Source organism: Mauremys mutica, chromosome 15, assembly GCF_020497125.1.
Source record: "Mauremys mutica isolate MM-2020 ecotype Southern chromosome 15, ASM2049712v1, whole genome shotgun sequence".
NCBI lineage: Eukaryota > Metazoa > Chordata > Testudines > Geoemydidae > Mauremys > Mauremys mutica.
Window position 1 is genome coordinate 38,762,719 of NC_059086.1, and position 17,360 is coordinate 38,780,078.

General features: G+C 65.8%; 1 protein-coding gene across 1 annotated transcript in view; it reads left to right on the top strand.

Moving 5' to 3' along the window:
* The window catches only part of LOC123349812 (ryanodine receptor 1-like), a 119,414-nt gene that overhangs the window by 73,003 nt on the left and 29,051 nt on the right, over nucleotides 1-17,360 (top strand). Inside the window, 18 exon segments of the mRNA XM_044988008.1 lie at nucleotides 286-367; nucleotides 1,846-1,976; nucleotides 2,279-2,593; nucleotides 2,989-3,229; nucleotides 3,584-3,671; nucleotides 4,694-4,786; nucleotides 6,786-6,956; nucleotides 7,235-7,294; nucleotides 7,663-7,800; nucleotides 8,042-8,154; nucleotides 8,796-8,892; nucleotides 9,314-9,420; nucleotides 9,798-9,849; nucleotides 10,898-10,969; nucleotides 11,051-11,150; nucleotides 11,267-11,346; nucleotides 12,627-12,703; nucleotides 13,102-13,175. Coding sequence (XP_044843943.1) covers nucleotides 286-367; nucleotides 1,846-1,976; nucleotides 2,279-2,593; nucleotides 2,989-3,229; nucleotides 3,584-3,671; nucleotides 4,694-4,786; nucleotides 6,786-6,956; nucleotides 7,235-7,294; nucleotides 7,663-7,800; nucleotides 8,042-8,154; nucleotides 8,796-8,892; nucleotides 9,314-9,420; nucleotides 9,798-9,849; nucleotides 10,898-10,969; nucleotides 11,051-11,150; nucleotides 11,267-11,346; nucleotides 12,627-12,703; nucleotides 13,102-13,175 — 2,091 coding nt within the window.

Below are 17,360 nucleotides of genomic sequence, written 5' to 3' on the forward strand. Positions count from 1 at the left end.
GGGGCCTCGGGGGGGGGAGCACCAGGGGGTGGGGGGTGCTAGTGGGCGCCAGGGGAGAGGGGGGGACTGGGGATTGGGGACGGGGGGCACCGGGGGGGGGAGGGAATTTGGAGGGGTGCCAGGGGTGCGGCCGGACCCCCATGGCCCGGCACCAAGTGGCAGCGCCCGGCGCCTCCCCACCCCACACGGGGGCCGCCCCAGCCGCAGGGCCGCCGTTTCCATGGTGAATCATCCCAAGAGCCAGGCAGTGCCCCCCTCTCTGATCTGCCCCCTCCCCACCCCCAGTGGACGACGTCCAGGTCTCCTGCTACCGGACCCTGTGTAGCATCTACTCCCTGGGCACCACCAGGAACCCCTACGTGGAGCGGTGAGTTGGGGGGCTGGGGCGGAGGGGGCGGGGGCGGAGGGGTTGGGGTCGGAGGGGAGGGCGCAGGGGCAATGGAGGCCGTGGGGGGGGAGTCAGAGGGGAGGGCGCAGGGGCGATGGATCTGGGGGTGGATCGGATCGGAGGGCGCAGGGGCGATGGAGCCGGGGGTGGGGGTCAGAGCGGCGATGGAGGCTGTGGTGGGGGGGTCGGAGGGGAGGGCGCAGGGGCGATGGAGCTGGGGGGGGGGTCGGAGGGGAGGGCGTGGGGGCGATGGAGCCGGGGGTGGGGGTCAGAGAGGCGATGGAGGCTGTGGTGGGGGGGTCGGAGGGGAGGGCGCAGGGGCGATGGAGCGGGGGGGGGGTCGGAGGGGAGGGCGATGGATCGGGGGGGTCGGAGGGGAGGGCGTGGGGGCGATGGAGCCGGGGGTGGGGGTCAGAGAGGCGATGGAGCTGGGGGGGGTGGAGGGGAGGGCGCAGGGGCGATGGAGCTGGGGGGGTTGGAGGGGAGGGCGCAGGGGCGATGGAGGCTGTGGGGGGGGTCGGAGGGGAGGGCGCAGGGGCGATGGATCTGGGGGTGGGGGTCAGAGCGGCGATGGAGGCTGTGGGGGGGGTCGGAGGGGAGGGCGCAGGGGCGATGGAGCCGGGGGTGGGGGTCAGAGAAGCGATGGAGCTGGGGGGGGTCGGAGGGGAGGGCGATGGAGGCTGTGGGGGGGGTCGGAGGGGAGGGTGCAGGGGCAATGGATCGGGGGGGGTCGGAGGGGAGGGCGATGGAGCCGGGGGGGTCGGAGGGGAGGGTGCAGGGGCGATGCAGAGGGGGGGTCGGAGGGGAGGGCGCAGGGGCGATGGAGCCGGGGGGGGGTCGGAGGGGAGGGAGCAGGTGCGATGGAGCCGGGGGGGGTCAGAGCGGCAATGGAACTGGGGGGGGGGATTGGATCGGAGGGTGCAGAGGTGATGGAGCTGGGGGGGGGTCAGAGCAGCAATGGAACTGGGGGGGGGATCGGATCGGAGGGCGCAGGGGCGATGGAGCCAGGGGGTCGGAGGGGAGGGCGCAGGGGCGATGGACACGGGGGGGACGGAGGGGAGGGCGCAGGGGCGATGGAGCCGGGGGGGGGTCGGAGGGGAGGGCGCAGGGGCGATGGAGCCGGGGGGGTCGGAGGGGAGGGCGCAGGGGCGATGGAGCCGGGGGGGTCGGAGGGGAGGGCGCAGGGGCGATGGATCGGGGGGGTCGGAGGGGAGGGCGCAGGGGCGATGGAGCCAGGGGGGGTCGGAGGGGAGGGCGCAGGGGCGATGGAGCCAGGGGGGGTCGGAGGGGAGGGCGCAGGGGCGATGGAGCCGGGGGGATCGGAGGGGAGGGCGCAGGGGCGATGGATCGGGGGGGTCGGGGGGAGGGCGCAGGGGCGATGGATCGGGGTTGGTGTGTGGGACGGAGCCGGGATGGGGACGAGTGTCCAGCTGAAGGGTCTCTGATTCGCCCCCCAGGCAGCGCCCCGCCCTGGGCGAGTGCCTGGCCCGGTTGGCAGCCGCGATGCCTGTGGCCTTCCTGGAGCCGCACCTGAACATGCACAACCCCTGCTCCGTCTACACCACCAAGTCGCCGCGGGAGCGCGCCAGTGAGTGCCCCCACCCCCCTCATTGCCCCCCCACACCCCGTCGGCCCCCCCACCCCATCGGCCCCCCCATACCCCGTCAGCCCCCCACAGACACAGGGGTGGCCCCCACAGTGTCTGCAGTTCGAGGCTTCTCCTTGGGAAGGGCCCAGAGGCCAAGGGGCCCCCCACTCTGTGCCTCCACCCCCCCCGTGGGGATGTGGCTGGGTCTCAGGAATCCCAGGGGACCCCCTCCCCCCCAGGGGTTCCCCTGTCACTCCGCCCGCCCCATGGGATCCCCGGGTAACGCTCCCGCCCCCCCCCAGTCCTGGGGCTGCCCAGCTGCGTGGAGGAGATGTGCCCCGACATCCCGGAGCTGGAGCGGCTCATGAGGGAGATCAGCGGCCTGGCTGAGTCGGGCGCCCGCTACACCGAGATGCCGCACGTCATCGAGGTCACGCTGCCCATGCTCTGCAACTACCTACCCCGCTGGTGGGAGCGGGGCCCCGAGACCCTCCCCCAGGGGCCCTGGTGCACCCAGGTGACCTCCGAGCACCTCAACACCCTGCTGGGGAACATCCTGCGCATCATCGTCAACAACCTGGGCATTGACGAGGCCTCCTGGATGAAGAGGCTGGCAGGTACCGGGGGAGGGGCAGGGGCTGGGGGGGGGCACCAGCTCAGACCCAGGGGACAGGCTGGCTCAGGGGGGTGGGGAATGGGACACGGGACCTTTCCCCTCGAGGGGGCACCAGCCCTGACCCAGCCCCAGGGCAGGGACTGGCTGGATCAAGGGGGTGGGGAATGGGACATGGGTCCTTTCCCCCTGGGGGGCACCGGCTCGGATCCGGGGGAGGGGGCAAGGAAGGAGGTGCTGGCTCCCATGTGGGGGGCTGACTGGCTCGGGGTGGGGGCGGTGAATGGCACACGAGGCTCCAATCCGGCCCCCGGGCGGGGGCTGGCTGGCTCAGGGGGGCGGGGAATGGAGCCCCGGGGGGACACCAGCTGGCTCACCCCCCACCCGCGTCCCGCCCAGTCTTCGCCCAGCCCATCGTGAGCAAGGCGCGGCCCGAGCTGCTGCGCTCGCATTTCATCCCCACCATGGAGAAGCTGAAGAAGCGCTCGGGGAAGGTGGTGGCCGAGGAGGAGCAGCTGCGGCTGGAGGCCAAGACCGAGTCGGAGGACGCGGAGCTGCTGATCCGGGACGAGTTCTCGGTGCTCTGCCGGGACCTGTACGCCCTCTACCCGCTGCTCATCCGCTACGTGGACAACAACAGGTGGGCGGGGCCTGGCCTGGGAAAGCCACGGCAGGGGGCGGGGCCTGGCCTGGGAGAGCCACGGCAGGGGGTGGGGCCTGGCCTGGGAGAGCCATGGTAGAGGGTGGGGCCTGCTGCATGTGCCACAGGAAGGGGCGGGGCCTGGCCAGGGCATGCCATGGAAGGGGGCGGGGCCCAGCCTGGGGGAGCCACGCCCCCTCAGAACTCCAGCAGCTCCAGCCTTGGGTAGCAGGGTCCCTGGTTCAAATCCTGCCGGAGCTCGGAACGCACCCCCTCCCCCGCCCTGGCACAGGGGGCCCTGTCAGTGCCAGGTGGAGGTCGGGCATCAGCTGATGGTGCCCTGTGTGTCTCCAGGGCCAAGTGGCTGATGGAGCCCAACTCGGACGCCGAGGAGCTGTTCCGCATGGTGGGCGAGGTGTTCATCTACTGGTCCAAGTCGCATGTAAGTGGGGGCAGGTGGGAGGTGCCAGGAGCCAGCCGCAGGGACGGGCGGGGAAGTGCTGGGGGCGCTGGGCTGGGGGGAGCGGGGCGGGGGCTCGGCGGGGGGCGCTGGGCTGCGGGGAGCGGGGCAGGGGCTTGGCGGAGGGCTCCAGGCTGCGGGGAGCGGGGCCGGGGCTCGGCGCAGGGCTCCAGGCTGCGGGGAGCGGGGCGGGGGCTCGGCGCAGGGCTCCAGGGAGTGGGGCAGGGGCTTGGCGCAGGGCTCCAGGCTGCGGGGAGCGGGGCGGGGGCTCGGCGGAGGGCTCCAGGCTGCGGGGAGCGGGGCGGGGGCTCGGCGCAGGGCTCCAGGGAGTGGGGCAGGGGCTTGGCGCAGGGCTCCAGGCTGCGGGGAGTGGGGCGGGGGCTCGGCGCAGGGCTCCAGGCTGCGGGGAGCAGGGCAGGGGCTCGGCGCAGGGCTCCAGGCTGCAGGGAGTGGGGCGGGGGCTCGGCGCAGGGCTCCAGGCTGCGGGGAGCAGGGCAGGGGCTCGGCGCAGGGCTCCAGGCTGCGGGGAGTGGGGCGGGGGCTTGGCGCAGGGCTCCAGGCTGCCGGGAGCGGGACGGGGGCTCGGCTGGTGGCTCCAGGCTGCCGGGAGCGGGACGGGGGCTCGCCTGGGGGCTCCAGGCTGCGGGGAGCGGGGCAGGGGCTCAGCGCAGGGCTCCAGGGAGTGGGGCGGGGGCTCGGCGCAGGGCTCCAGGGAGTGGGGCGGGGGCTCGGCTGGGGGCGCTCGGCTGCGGGGAGCGGGGCGGGGGCTCGGCGCAGGGCTCCAGGGAGCGGGGCGGGGGCTCGGCTGGGGGCGCTCGGCTGCGGGGAGCGGGGCGGGGGCTCGGCTGGGGGCGCTCGCCTGCGGGGAGCGGGGTGGGGGCTCGGCGCAGGGCTCCAGGGAGTGGGGCGGGGGCTCGGCTGGGGGCGCTCGGCTGCGGGGAGCAGGGCGGGGGCTCGGCAGTGGATGCTGGGCTCCGGGAGGACAACTCTGTCCCTTCCCCCAGAATTTCAAGCGGGAGGAGCAGAACTTCGTGGTGCAGAACGAAATTAACAACATGTCCTTCCTGACGGCCGACAGCAAAAGCAAAATGTCCAAGGTGAGGCGCCGTGGGGCGCAGGGGAGCCCTGCCCGGGGCCTGTGGGGCAGGGCAATCGCGAGGGATTCACCTGGACGCTGCCCGACCCGGCTCCCCGGCAGCCCCTGCTCCAGACGTGCAAACGCTCGTGTGACTCCGGGCGCCGACGTTCGGTGCCAGATCCCGTCCCGAGGGCTCTCGGGTCCGGCTGGGAGGGCGGGGGGGCAGCCCTGCTGTATGGTCGTCTGCACGCTGGTTCCCCGGGGGGCCCAGAGCTCACGGCGCCGGCGGAGAAGGGGGCCCGGGGCGCAGATTCTCCCTGTGTGTTGGGCTGGCGGGGGGCTTCCTGGTGACTCCGTGAGCCACTGTGATGGGTGCTGGGGGCTGGTCCCATGAGCCCCCTGATCCAGTCTACAGGGTGCTGTCCTGCCACCACCGATCTACCCACCGGGCCATCCTCCCCCCACGTAACCGCTGTCTTATATCTGTGCTGGGGGCACCGTGCCCTGGGCGGCCCCGCTCTCATCCCGGGCGTGCGCTGCAGCCGCCGGGGGGCTCGTGGCCCGTCTAACGTGTCTCTTCTGTCTTGTCTCCCCTTCTCTCCTGGCCCGGTTCCTTTAGTCTGGAGAAGGCCAGGTAGCGTCTCACTTCTCTTCGGCCGCACAGAGACCGCATGGCGCCTTGTGTCTGTGTCTGATCTGCCAGCCCCCCGCCCGCCCCCGCCCAGTGGTGGGGTCCTCCCCAGCTCCCCGTGTGCCCCCGGAACCCTGCGTCGCACGTCCCAGCAGGCTGGGCGAGCTATGGTGCCCGCTGCACCCGGCCCACGGGCTCTGTAGGCACCCGGCCCGTCGGCTATCAGCGCACCCAGCCCACCGGTCCCCGGGGTTCGCAGCCGTGCGGTAGGCCTGGTGGTGCAGCCCCGCGCCACCTTCCCTCTGCCAGGGCTTTTCACCGGCGACGTGGGGCCCAGCATGGGGGATCTCTGCCCCCCCCCGGCATTTTCTCCTTGCCCCCAGCTGTCTCTCAGCCCCGAAGCCGCATGCGCCAGGCCAGCTGTCTCTGGCTCCTGATCCGAACCGGTTGGGTTTCTCTGGGCTCTCGCTCTGCAAAGCTGGGCAGTGGGGGGCGGGGAGGGTTCTGCCAGCCCCGGATCACGGATCTCATAATCACCCCTCGTGACATCCCAGCCGGAGGGGAGGGGAGGAGGCGGGGCCCAGGGATGTCGCAGGCAGATTATGCTGCCCTGCCTGCCTGCCGGATTGCGTGTGCTGTGGGGTGGGGCGCAGCTGTTGGGGTGCAGGGGAGCTGTCTGCGCCGTCCCCTCCCTGGTTTGTGCCCCCTCCAGGGGTCTGGCTCCCCCCTCTCTAAGCTGGGCAGGGGCCGCCCCAGGAAGAGCTGTGGTGTCCCTGGGGGGGTGTCTCCGCCCCTGCCCAGAGTACCCCCGAACAGCCCGTGACAGCTCCCTCGGACCCTGTGTTTCCCGGCGGCTCGCCGGGTCCACTGCCCCCCGCTGAGGTGACCCTGGGCTCCCGCGGCCTGAGCTCACCGGCCGTTCCCAGGTGAATTCGGGGAGCCCTGAGCCTCCCGCTGTACCAGAGTGGGGGGTGACATGGAGGGGCTGGGCCGGGCGGCTGGTTCAGAACTGGAGATTCCTGAATTGTCAGCGTCCGTGACTGAGCGATCGTGTCCCCTGGCGGGGGGGGGGGGGGCCACCAGCTGAGCTATGCTAGTCCCTGAGGGTGCCCCCCCGAACCCTCCATCTTTGCCCTTTCTCCCTTTTCAAGTGGCCCTGCTCCTCCCCTCCCCCACGGAGGTGGGAAGCCCCGCCCCCCTTGGGAAGCCCCACCCCTCTAGCTTGGTGGGGGTGTGGCTAGCCAGGTACCCCTCTCAGGGCGGGAGGGGCACTGCTGTGGCCGGACGCTTCTGCCTTGGCATGTTGGCTGGAGGCAGAGGACCGGGGGGGGCTGGGGGGGTTGCTGCCGGGGCCCCGCCCTGACACACACACCCCGGACCCCCCCAGGCGGGCAGCTCAGAGCAGGAGCGGACCAAGAAGAAGCGGCGGGGGGATCGCTACTCCGTGCAGACCTCGCTCATCGTGGCCACGCTGAAGAAGATGCTGCCCATCGGCCTCAACATGTGCTCGCCCACCGACCAGGAGCTCATCACCCTGGCCAAGGGCCGCTACGCCCTGGTGAGCCGGGGGGAGCAGGGGGAGCAGGGGGCGGAGCCAGGGAGAGAAGGGGCGGAGCCAGGGAGAGAAGGGGCGGAGCCAGGGAGAGTGGGGGAGGAGCCGGGGTGAGCAGGGGGAGGAGCCAGTGGTGGAACCAGGTGGGGCTGTTGTCCTTGGGGGTGCAGTGAGTTGGGGGGGGTTCTGGCGGGGGGCGGAGCTGGAGGGGTGGCGATGAACTGCTGGGGTGGGAGCGGCTCCTCACCCTGGGTGACGAACTCTGCACCCCCCCCCCCCCACAGAAAGACACCGACGAGGAGGTGCGGGATGTTCTGAACAACAACCTGCACCTGCAGGGCAAGGTGAGGGTCCCCCCCAGGCCGGCTCCCCCCTCCCCCCCGGGCAGCGCGGGCCAGCCCCCATTTCCCCTCCCCCGGGTGCCACGGACCAGCCCCCCTTTTCCTCTCCGGTGCCATGGGCTGGCCCCACCTTCTCCCCTCTCTGGGTGCCCCAGGCCAGCCGCTCCCTCCCCCCTGGGTGCTACGGGCCCGTCCCCCTTTCTCAGCCCCTCCGGGCGCCATGGGCCCTCTCCCATTCTGCTCCCCCGGTGCCATGCCCTAGCCCAGGACACCCGGGCTCCGGCCTGCCCCCCATTGCCCCATGGACCGATGTACGTCTCCCCCCTCCCCCGCCCCGAGGCGCCGTGTCTGACAGCCCCTCCCCCCGGCAGTGCGAGAACCCCGCGTCCATGCGCTGGCAGATGGCCCTGTACCGCGAGATGTCCGGCAAGGCCGAGGACGCCAACCGGCCCGAGAAGATTGTGCGGCGGGTGCAGGAGGTGTCGGCTGTGCTCTTCCACCTGGAGCAGGTGAGGGGCTGCAGGGCGGGGGGCATAGCGCGGGGGAGGGGCTGCAGGGCGGGGGGCATAGCGCGGGGGAGGGGCTGTGCGGCGGGGGAGGGGCTGCAGGGCGGGGGGCATAGCGCGGGGGAGGGGCTGTGTGGTGGGGGAGGGGCTGCAGGGCGGGGGGCTGCGGGGTGGGAGGCGTAGTGCGGGGGAGGGGCTGTGCGGGGGGCCCCCCGGCCCTAACCCCCCCCCCGTGGCCCCGCAGACCGAGCACCCCTACAAGTCGAAGAAGGCCGTGTGGCACAAGCTGCTGTCCAAGCAGCGCCGTCGCGCCGTGGTCGCCTGCTTCCGCATGACGCCGCTGTACAACATGCCCAGGTCAGCACCGGATCCGGGCCCCCCAACCTCCCCCCCCAGCCGGGGGATCCGGGCCCCCCAACCTCCCCCCCCGGCCGGGGGATCCGGGCCCCCCAACCTCCCCCCGGCCGGGGGATCCAGGCCCCCCAACCTGCCCCCGGCCAGGGGATCCGGGCCCCCCCACCTGCCCCCGCCCAGGGGATCCGGGCCCCCCAACCTCCCCCCCCGGCCGGGGGATCCAGGCCCCCCAACCTCCCCCCCCGGCCGGGGGATCCGGGCCCCCCAACCTCCCCCCGGCCGGGGGATCCGGGCCCCCCACCCCCCCCCCCCGGCCTGGGGATCCGGGCCCCCCAACCTCCCCCCGGCCGGGGGATCCGGGCCCCCCAACTTTCTCCTGCTGGGGGAGCCACAGCCCCTGCCGTGTGGCCCATGCCCCCCCCATTGTATGGGCTCGAGCTTCCTGTACAACCCACCCCCCTGATCCACAGTGCCCCCCACCCCCACCCCCACCCCCACCCCTGCCCTGCAGGATCCATGCCCTCCCCAGAACGGCTCCAGGCGGGATGCTGGCTGCTCAGTGGATGCAGCCGGGGGAGGGGGGTGTCTGGGTCAGTCCCTGCCCCCCAGCCCCTGCCAGGCCTCTGATCTGCCCCTTCCCCCAGGCACCGGGCCTGTAACATGTTCCTGGAGAGCTACAAGCTGGCCTGGATCGTCACGGAGGAACACGCCTTCGAGGACAGGATGATCGACGACCTGGCCGTGAGCCAGGGGCACTGGGGGAGGCAGGGACTCAGGGGAGGTCTGAGCTTTCCATATCCCACAGCCGGGACGCCTGGGTCTCGTCCCTGCCTGGGTCCCAGGTCACCTGGGTCCCAGGACGCCTGGGTCCCGTCCCTGCCCAGGCCCCATCCACACCCAGGCACCGGTTTCCAGTCCCTCCTGCTCCCTGCTCTCTCACCATCGGCCCGGAGGCTTGGGGGCAGCAGGACGTCAGCGGTGGGGGGGCCGTGGGGGAGGGAGTGACGGAGGAAAGGCTGGAAGTGGGGCTGGGGCAGGCCCCTGGGCCTATGGGCTGGGTGTGGGAAAAGCCGGGCGCACCAGGCTCTCTCTGGCGGGGACGCGTGGGGCCCCCAGCGGGTTCACAGCTGCTGACTCTCCGCTGTCCTGCTGGGGGGAGTAGAAACCGGGCGAGGAGGAGGAGGAGGAGGAAGAGCAGATGGAGAAGAATCCCGACCCCCTGCACCAGCTCATCCTGCACTTCAGCCGCACGGCGCTGACGGAGAAGAGGTGGGCGCCGGGGCGGGGGGCAGCATCCACATCTAGCCACCCAACCTGGGGAGTGAATCGCCTGCTGGGCCCCAGAGTGGGTGGGGGGCTGGGAGCCAGGACTCCTGGGTTCTCTCCCCAGCTCTGGGAGGGGAGTGGGGGCTAGTGGTTAGAGCGGGGGCCGGGCTGGGAGCCAGGACTCCTGGGTTCTCTCCCCAGCTCTGGGAGGGGAGTGGGGGCTAGTGGTTAGAGCGGGGGCCGGGCTGGGAGCCAGGACTCCTGGGTTCTATCCCCGGCTTGGCGAGGGGAGGGTCCAGGCTCCGTTGTAGAACTGTTCCGCTGGCCTCTCTGGAGCGTGTGGTCTTGGATCTGACTGTGGCCCGTGCGCTGCCTTTCAGCAAACTGGACGAGGACTATCTGTACATGGCCTACGCCGACATCATGGCGAAGGTGAGTGACCCCAAGTCCACACCAGCTTCTCACAGCCCGTCTCACCCCCTGGCCCCTCCCAGCACACGTCCCACCCAGCGCCCCCTTCCCTCCCCAGTGTGTCCCCCCATTTCCCCTCCCCATCATTTACCGGGGCTGGTTTGAGCATTCTCAGGAGAGCCCATCGCACTTGTGAGCAGAGCCGGATTCGAACCCGGCTCTCTGGGTATTAAATCAGCAGAGGATTTGAATCCTCCCCTCCCGGACTCTCCCCTCACACCAGCTTTGCAGTAAGGGGGAGTTTACCCTTCCCCAGCACCTTCACAAACTTCTGTTCCTGCTACTCTGGAGTGGCCGCAGGAAAACGCCCAGGTCACAGCCCTGTGGGCAGTAGTAACAATGTAGTAACTTGAGAATAATGGCAAAATATCTTTGGAGTAGCAATGCCATAGCAGCTGTATAATATTTTTGGAATAACTGTGTGGTATCTTTGGAGCAGTGATGTAGCAACAGTGTAGTAGCTTTGGGGTATCTAGGTAGTGTCACTTTGTAATATTGTAGTATCTCTGTAGCAATGATGGAGTAATGGCTTCGTATCTCCAGAGTAGTAGCATGTGTCTTTGGAGTATATAGTATTAATGTAGTGTTGCTGGAGTAACAAAGTACTAACAATTGTCGTGTTGCTGGAGTAACAGCGCCATATACCCGGAGTAACAATAGAGTAACAGCAGAATGTCTCTGGAGTAACAATGTACTAATGGAACAGTATCCCTGGAGTAACATTATAATGTCTCTGGAGTAATGATGTACTAACTTTGTAGTATCTCTGGAGTAGTGGTGTAGTATATCTGGAGTAACAGTGTACTGACAGTGTGGTATCTCCAGAGTAATAATGTAGTATCTCCCGAATAATGGTGTTGTGTCTCTAGAGTAACAGTGTACTGACAGTGTGGTATCTCCAGAGTGACGACATAGTATCTCCAGAGTACCGGTGTAGTATTACTGGAGTAATGCCATAGTATCTGGATTGGAAGGGGAGCCCCTCACTCTGGCTCCCTCTCACTTCCAGAGCTGTCACATTGAAGAAGGTGAAGAGGAAGGTGGTGAGAAAGACGAGGAGGAGGCCGAAGGCTCCTTTGAGGTAGGTGATCCCCCCCGCCCCCCACCTCCGGTCCTGGCCCCAGCTCCTGCCTGCGCTGACCCTTGTGTCTCCACCCCGCAGGAGAAGGAGATGGAGAAGCAGAAGTTGCTCTACCAGCAGTCACGGCTGCACAACCGTGGGGCGGCCGAGATGGTGCTGCAGATGATCAGCGCCTGCAAAGGTGAGATCGGACCCTCGCCTGGGGAGGGACAGTGGGGTGGCTTGACGGGGGGCTGGCAGGTTGAGGGGGGTGCCATGTGCCAGGCTGGTAACCAGCATTGCCTTGGTTGTCGGCAGGGGAGCCAGGCGCCATGGTGTCCTCCACCCTCAAGCTGGGCATCTCCATCCTGAACGGAGGCAACGTAGAAGTGCAGCAGGTACGGCTGGGCCGGTGTCACTCCCAGGGCCAGGTCCCCAGCACTTCACTCAGTCCTTACGCAGGCAAAGATCCCTCTGAGCCTGGGAGTAAAGGCTGAGTCATGGCCGAGGAGCTCGGCCACCTGCTAAGTAACCAGATAGTCATGTCCAAGTAACACATTAGTAACCACTGAGTAACAGGTGAAGTAGTGTGGGGTAAAGAGAGCTTATGCCCTGAGTAACAAGGGGAGTATGCAGTGAGTAATGGCTGAGTAATGAGTGAATGTGCACTGAGTAATGATGGACAACGTGCTGTGTAATGGCTGAATAACAATGGAGTAAGTGCTGAGTAACTAATGGGTACACACTGAGTAATGAGGGAGGATGTGCTGAGTACAGCTGAGTAGCTAACAGGCATGCAGAGTAACGAGGCAGGACAGGCTGAGTAACGGGCTGAGTAATGAGCCAGGACAGGCTGAGTAACGGGCTGAGTAACAGGCTGAGTAAAGAGGGAGGACAGGCTGAGTAACGGGCTGAGTAACGAGGGAGGATAGGCTGAATAATGAGCTGAGTAATGAGGGAGGACAGGTTGAGTAATGGGCTGAGTAACAGGCTGAGTAATGGTCTGAGTAACAAGGGAGAACAGGCTGAGTAATGGGCTGAGTAACAGGCTGAGTAACGAGGGAGGACAGGCTGAGTAACGGGCTGAATAACAGGCTGGGTAACGAGGGAGGACAGGTTGAGTAATGGGCTGAGTAACAAGGGAGGACGGGCTGAGTAACAAGCTGAGTAACGAGGGAGGACAGGTTGAGTAACGGGCTGAGTAACAGGCTGAGTAATGGTCTGAGTAACAAGGAAGGATGGGCTGAGTAACAGGCTGAGTAACAGGCTGAGTAACAAGGGAGGACAGGCTGAGTAATGGGCTGAGTAACGAGGGAGGACAGGCTGAGTAACGGGCTGAGTAACAGGCTGGGTAACGAGGGAGGACAGGTTGAGTAATGGGCTGAGTAACAAGGGAGGACGGGCTGAGTAACAAGCTGAGTAACAGGCTGGGTAACGAGGGAGGACAGGCTGAGTAATGGGCTGAGTAACAAGGGAGGGCGGGCTGAGTAACAAGCTGAGTAACAGGCTGAGTAACGAGGGAGGACAGACTGAGTAATGGGCTGAGTAACAAGGGAGGACGGGCTGAGTAACAAGCTGAGTAACGAGGGAGGACAGGTTGAGTAACTAACGGGTATGCTGAGTAACGAGTGAGTAGTTGCTGAGTAGCCACTCAGCGTCGCTGCCTTTGTCCCCGCAGAAGATGCTGGACTACCTGAAGGAGAAGCGGGAGGTGGGTTTCTTCCAGAGCGTGCAGGCCCTGATGCAGACCTGCAGGTGAGCGGGGCCGTCCGTCGTGTGTCCCCGTCTGTCCCGGCCTGCGTCCCTTCCTCCCGCCCCACAGGCCGAGCTGGTCCCTGCCGGTCTCCTTCTCCTTCCTGCGTCCGGCCCGTCTCCGTCTCTCCTTGTGGTGCCAGCTGGTCCCCGTCCCTGCCCTGTTCCCACGGAGAGCCAGCCGTGGGGGGGACCCCCAGGGGAACCGATCCCCTTTGCCCAGAGCGGCATCGCACGGCCCTGTCCCCATCCCCCAGCAGCGGCCCCCTGCTCCCTACCCCCGGGGGGGGGGCTGGGCCCCTCCGTCGTGCTGCACTGGGGGGTGGAGGGTTGATGTTGATGGCAGGGTCACTCCACACCCCTCCCCACTGGGCTCTCCTGACCCCCATTTCTCCCTGCAGCGTCCTGGACCTCAACGCCTTCGAGCGGCAGAACAAGGCCGAGGGGCTGGGCATGGTGACGGAGGAAGGAACAAGTGAGTCCGCGCTGCCCCCACCCCCGTCACCCTGGCTGCTGCCCTGCAGCTCTCTGCCCCCCATCCCTCCCCGGCCCAGGCCCCACATCTCACCCCCGACCCTGCAGATCTCTGCCCCCCATCCCTCCCCGGCCCAGGCCCCCCCCACATCTCAGCCCCAGCCCAGCAGATCTCTGCCCCTCACCCTCTTGGCCAGGGCTGCTGGGGGTGGCGGGGTGCTGCCACAGCGAGGGAGTGATGGCCTCAGGGGACCTCAGCCCCCAATCCCAGCAGCCCCTGGGGCAGGGTCACTCACGCTAAGGAAGCACCTAGCGGCCGGTGCTGGGACTGTGGCTGCTGGAGCCTCTAAGCTAACGGGCCTGAGTCGGAGCCGGGGTGTGTAGATCCACAGGTCCCGGGTTCGATCCCCTCTCGGGGCAGGTGGCGGGGGCTGGGAGGGCAGGCTCTGGGGGCACCGCCCAGTGAAAGGGGGACGTCTAGGGCAGGTTATGGGGGGCACAATGAGATGAGTCGGGGCCGCCCTGCCCCCAGGGGAAGTCTGGGGAGGGAGCTGATCCTGCAGTGGCTGCTGGGAAGGGCTGGATTAGCCGCTCTCACGGGGCTGGGCCCATCTAGCCCGGCCTCCCGTCTCCGCTGGGGGAACCCTGCAGCTAGAGCTGACGGGGCACCAGGGGCCCCTCCCCCTCTTTCCGCCGCGGCCCCTCCCCGCCCTCGGTTTGTGTTCATAGCTGCCGTGTGGTTGCGGGCTCCCCCCCAGAGTGAGGCACTGCTATTAATCCGGATTGTAATAACGCCCCTCCCCCCTTCCCGTCCCACCTGGGGCGGCTCCGACTCCACATTAATGGCGTTAATCTGGTTTTAATCATCTCCTTTTCCTTTGTGCGGTGACGTGTTGCACTCACCTCCTCTCTCCTCCCCTTCTCTTCCCTCCCCCTCCCCGCTCCCCCATCCCCCTCTCACCGGCGCCCCCAGTCATCCGTCGGGAAAATGGTAAATAACCCACGGCTGTGGTGGTTTCTTTTTCCGGGCATTTTCTTGGTCTGTTTTCTAACCCGGCGGGCTTGTCCCGACGCCAATGGCTGATCAGAACCCCCTGCCCCCCTACATGGGCCCTGCCCATCCGTCGCGGGGTGGGGAGTCGCCGACAGGCATGTTGGGGCCGGAGGGGGAGGGGCAGCTCCCTCTTTGTTATTGTAGGGTTGCTAGTGAGCACCGGCCTGCCTGTGCTGATGTGTTTCTCGGAGGGAGCTGAGACAGGCCTCGTGGGTTTGTTATCATAGGGTTGCTTGGCTGGGGGAGGAAACACAAGCTAAGCATGTCGGTTGATTATTCTAGGGTCTCTCAAGCACGGAGCTGTGCTCACAGGTTGTTGTGTTGCACGTGGGTGCTAGGCTGCTGTATTACCGCACGTACACTCGAGGTTACTTAGCTGCACACGCTCACTTGTTATCATTGCGGGGGCCTGTGCGCTGCCGGGTTGTGTACGTCGGCTTGTTATGGTAGGGTCGCCCCTTGCCAAGTCTGCGTTGCTCTCAGTCTGAGGGAGCATCAGGAAACGCCCATTTCAATCAGTGCTGTGAATCAGGTTTTGCACTTGTACTTTTTAGTTATTTCCCTGCCGAGGTCTTGATTCCCATCAACCTTTTATGGCATTCAGGACGACTTCTGCCAGTTAGGACAATACCCCCCAGCTACAGGCGTCGGTTGACGGTTTGTGCGGCTTAACTTGCCCGGAGTCAGAGTCTACCATTCTATGGTTGTGATTTTTCCAGAGAAGGGCGAACGGTGCCTTTCTCGTTTGCTAGACGACGACGCCATTTCTACGGGTGATTTGCGTCGAGCTCCGTTTGGGTGGAAATGTTCAACTCAGTGACAATTGCACAAAACCAGCGTTTGAATGAAAGCAAACGGGCTGGAAACATTAAAAATTAAAAAGTTTATCAGGCGGCGTTTTGCAGTGAAAACTAGCTGATCTAATCAGCAAAGGAAGCGTCTGTGGCTAGTGAAATGTAGCGGCCGTTTCTGGTTACCATGGCCTTCAGGATTGTAGAACTAGTAGATCTCGTCCTCTCCAAGACTGGGGAAGGAAACAGTCTCCCAGTCGGTCACTGAACTTGGGTGGCCTGGCCAGTGAATTGAACTAGTTGAATAAACTGAAAAGGCTAAAATATTCTCTCTGCCCTTCCCGAAGCCGGCTTAGCCCATCGGCAAACCCGGGCTCCTGGGACTCATCTGGGGACTTGCACCAGTTCAGTGCTGCGACTTGCTGGGAAATTCGGCAGCAAATATGGACGGGCTGAATCTTCGTTTCTGTATTTGGGTTAAAATGTTTTAACAGTTTATAAACTTAGGTTGTGATGTTGATTATCAGTTTCCAATTTAATTTTAAATAGGTTTATTGTTTAAAAATAAACCAGTATTTAATTTATATTTTTAAAAAATCTGATTTAATTTTTAAAATACCCTTTTGGGTTTTTTTAACAATCAAGGTTATCGACCCTGTTGCACATGCTGGTTTTTTATGGAAGGCAGACCCAGCAGGGGGCGCTTGTTTGTTATGGTAGGGTCTCCCTGCGGGGGGGGCTGGTTTGTTATGGTGGGCAGACCCAGCTGTGAATGCTGGTTTGTTATGGTAGGTCTCCCTGGGGATGCTGGTTTGTTATGGTAGGGTCTCCCGGGGGCGGGGGCTGGTTTGTTATGGTAGGGTCTCTCTGGAGGGGCTGGTTTGTTATGGTGGGTAGACCCAGCTGGAGATGCTGATTTGTTATGGTAGGGTCTCCCCGGGGGGGCTGGTTTGTTATGGTGGGCAGACCCAGCTGTGAATGCTGGTTTGTTATGGTAGGGTCTTTCTGGGGGGGCTGGTTTGTTATGGTGGGTAGACCCAGCTGGCGATGCTGGTTTGTTATGGTACGGTCTCCCTGGGGATGCTGGTTTGTTATGGTAGGGTCTCCTGGGGGCGGTGGCTGGTTTGTTATGGTAGGGTCTCCCCGGGGGGGCTGGTTTGTTATGGTGGGCAGACCCAGCCAGGGATGCTGGTTTGTTATGGTAGGGTCTCCCCAGGGGGATGCTTTGTTATGGTAGGGTCTCTGGGGGGGGAGCTGGTTTGTTATGGTGGGCAGACCCAGCCTGGGAGCTGTGGTGACTGCTGTGCCGTGCTGTCTCCCCCCTCCCCGGGGTGTGTCAGGCTCGGGGGTTCTGATCAGCCTTGCAGGGGAGGGGGAGAGTGTTTCCGTGGCTCCACGTGGCATGTCCTGCAGCTTAGGCCCCGCCCCCAGCGTGCCCCTGGCAGCCTGGAACCGGTGCCTGCCGGGCGCGGCCTCTCCCGATCTGCACTGAATACTAACCGCACCCCTTGCCCCCGCCCCCTGCGCTGGAACCAGGGTGCTCCGGTGCCCTCGCCATGAGCCACGTTCCCCACTCTCCTAGGGACTCGCCCGCCCCATCTGATACCCTGTCACGGACCCTTCTCCTCCCCCAGCCCTCTCGGGTCTGTTGGGGCTACGGGCGTGTGCAGGGCTGAGCGACCCTCTTATTGACCAGACTCCAGCCTGCTCAACGCCCTGGGTAGGCGTCTTTGTGTTACCGACGTGGCGGCCTGTAGCCCCTGAACTGGAGAGGAGCGACGTGCCGTCTCTGTAGTAACACCGGTGTCTTTCTTCTTCGGGTGCTTGGTCATGTCCAGTGCAATCAGGTGTGCGTGGCAGCTGGAAGATTTCCCCCCTAGCAGCGGCCGTAGGGTCGGCCTGGGCACCCCCGGGAGTCGCGCCTTCATGGCACCCAATATGGGACCCTGCCGACCCGCCACCCGCTCAGTTCCTCCTTGCGGCTTTGCAGGATCTAGCCTAGTGTACAGAGTTAGCACAGTAGTTATCACTGGTGTAGATTTCTTATCAGTTTCCTTTGGGGGGGCCTTCCCCCGACGTCTTCCCCCGGCACCGGCGTATGCCTCGGTCCCCAGGCTTTAAACCGGGCTCGGACTCTGTCAAGACGCGACCCGCACTCATAGGGCCTTAAGTGTCTGGGCAAAGGGCATCCCTGACACCGCTGCAAGATCTGTAAAGGGTTTTGCCCAAGGACCCTTGAGGACAGAGAGCAGCGCCTCCGGGCATGACTTGTGGAGGTGGCTTTTCAGCCCCAGTGGGAGCCCACCGTGCCTGACGCAGCCTTGAGCGCCGCGTCCTCGGT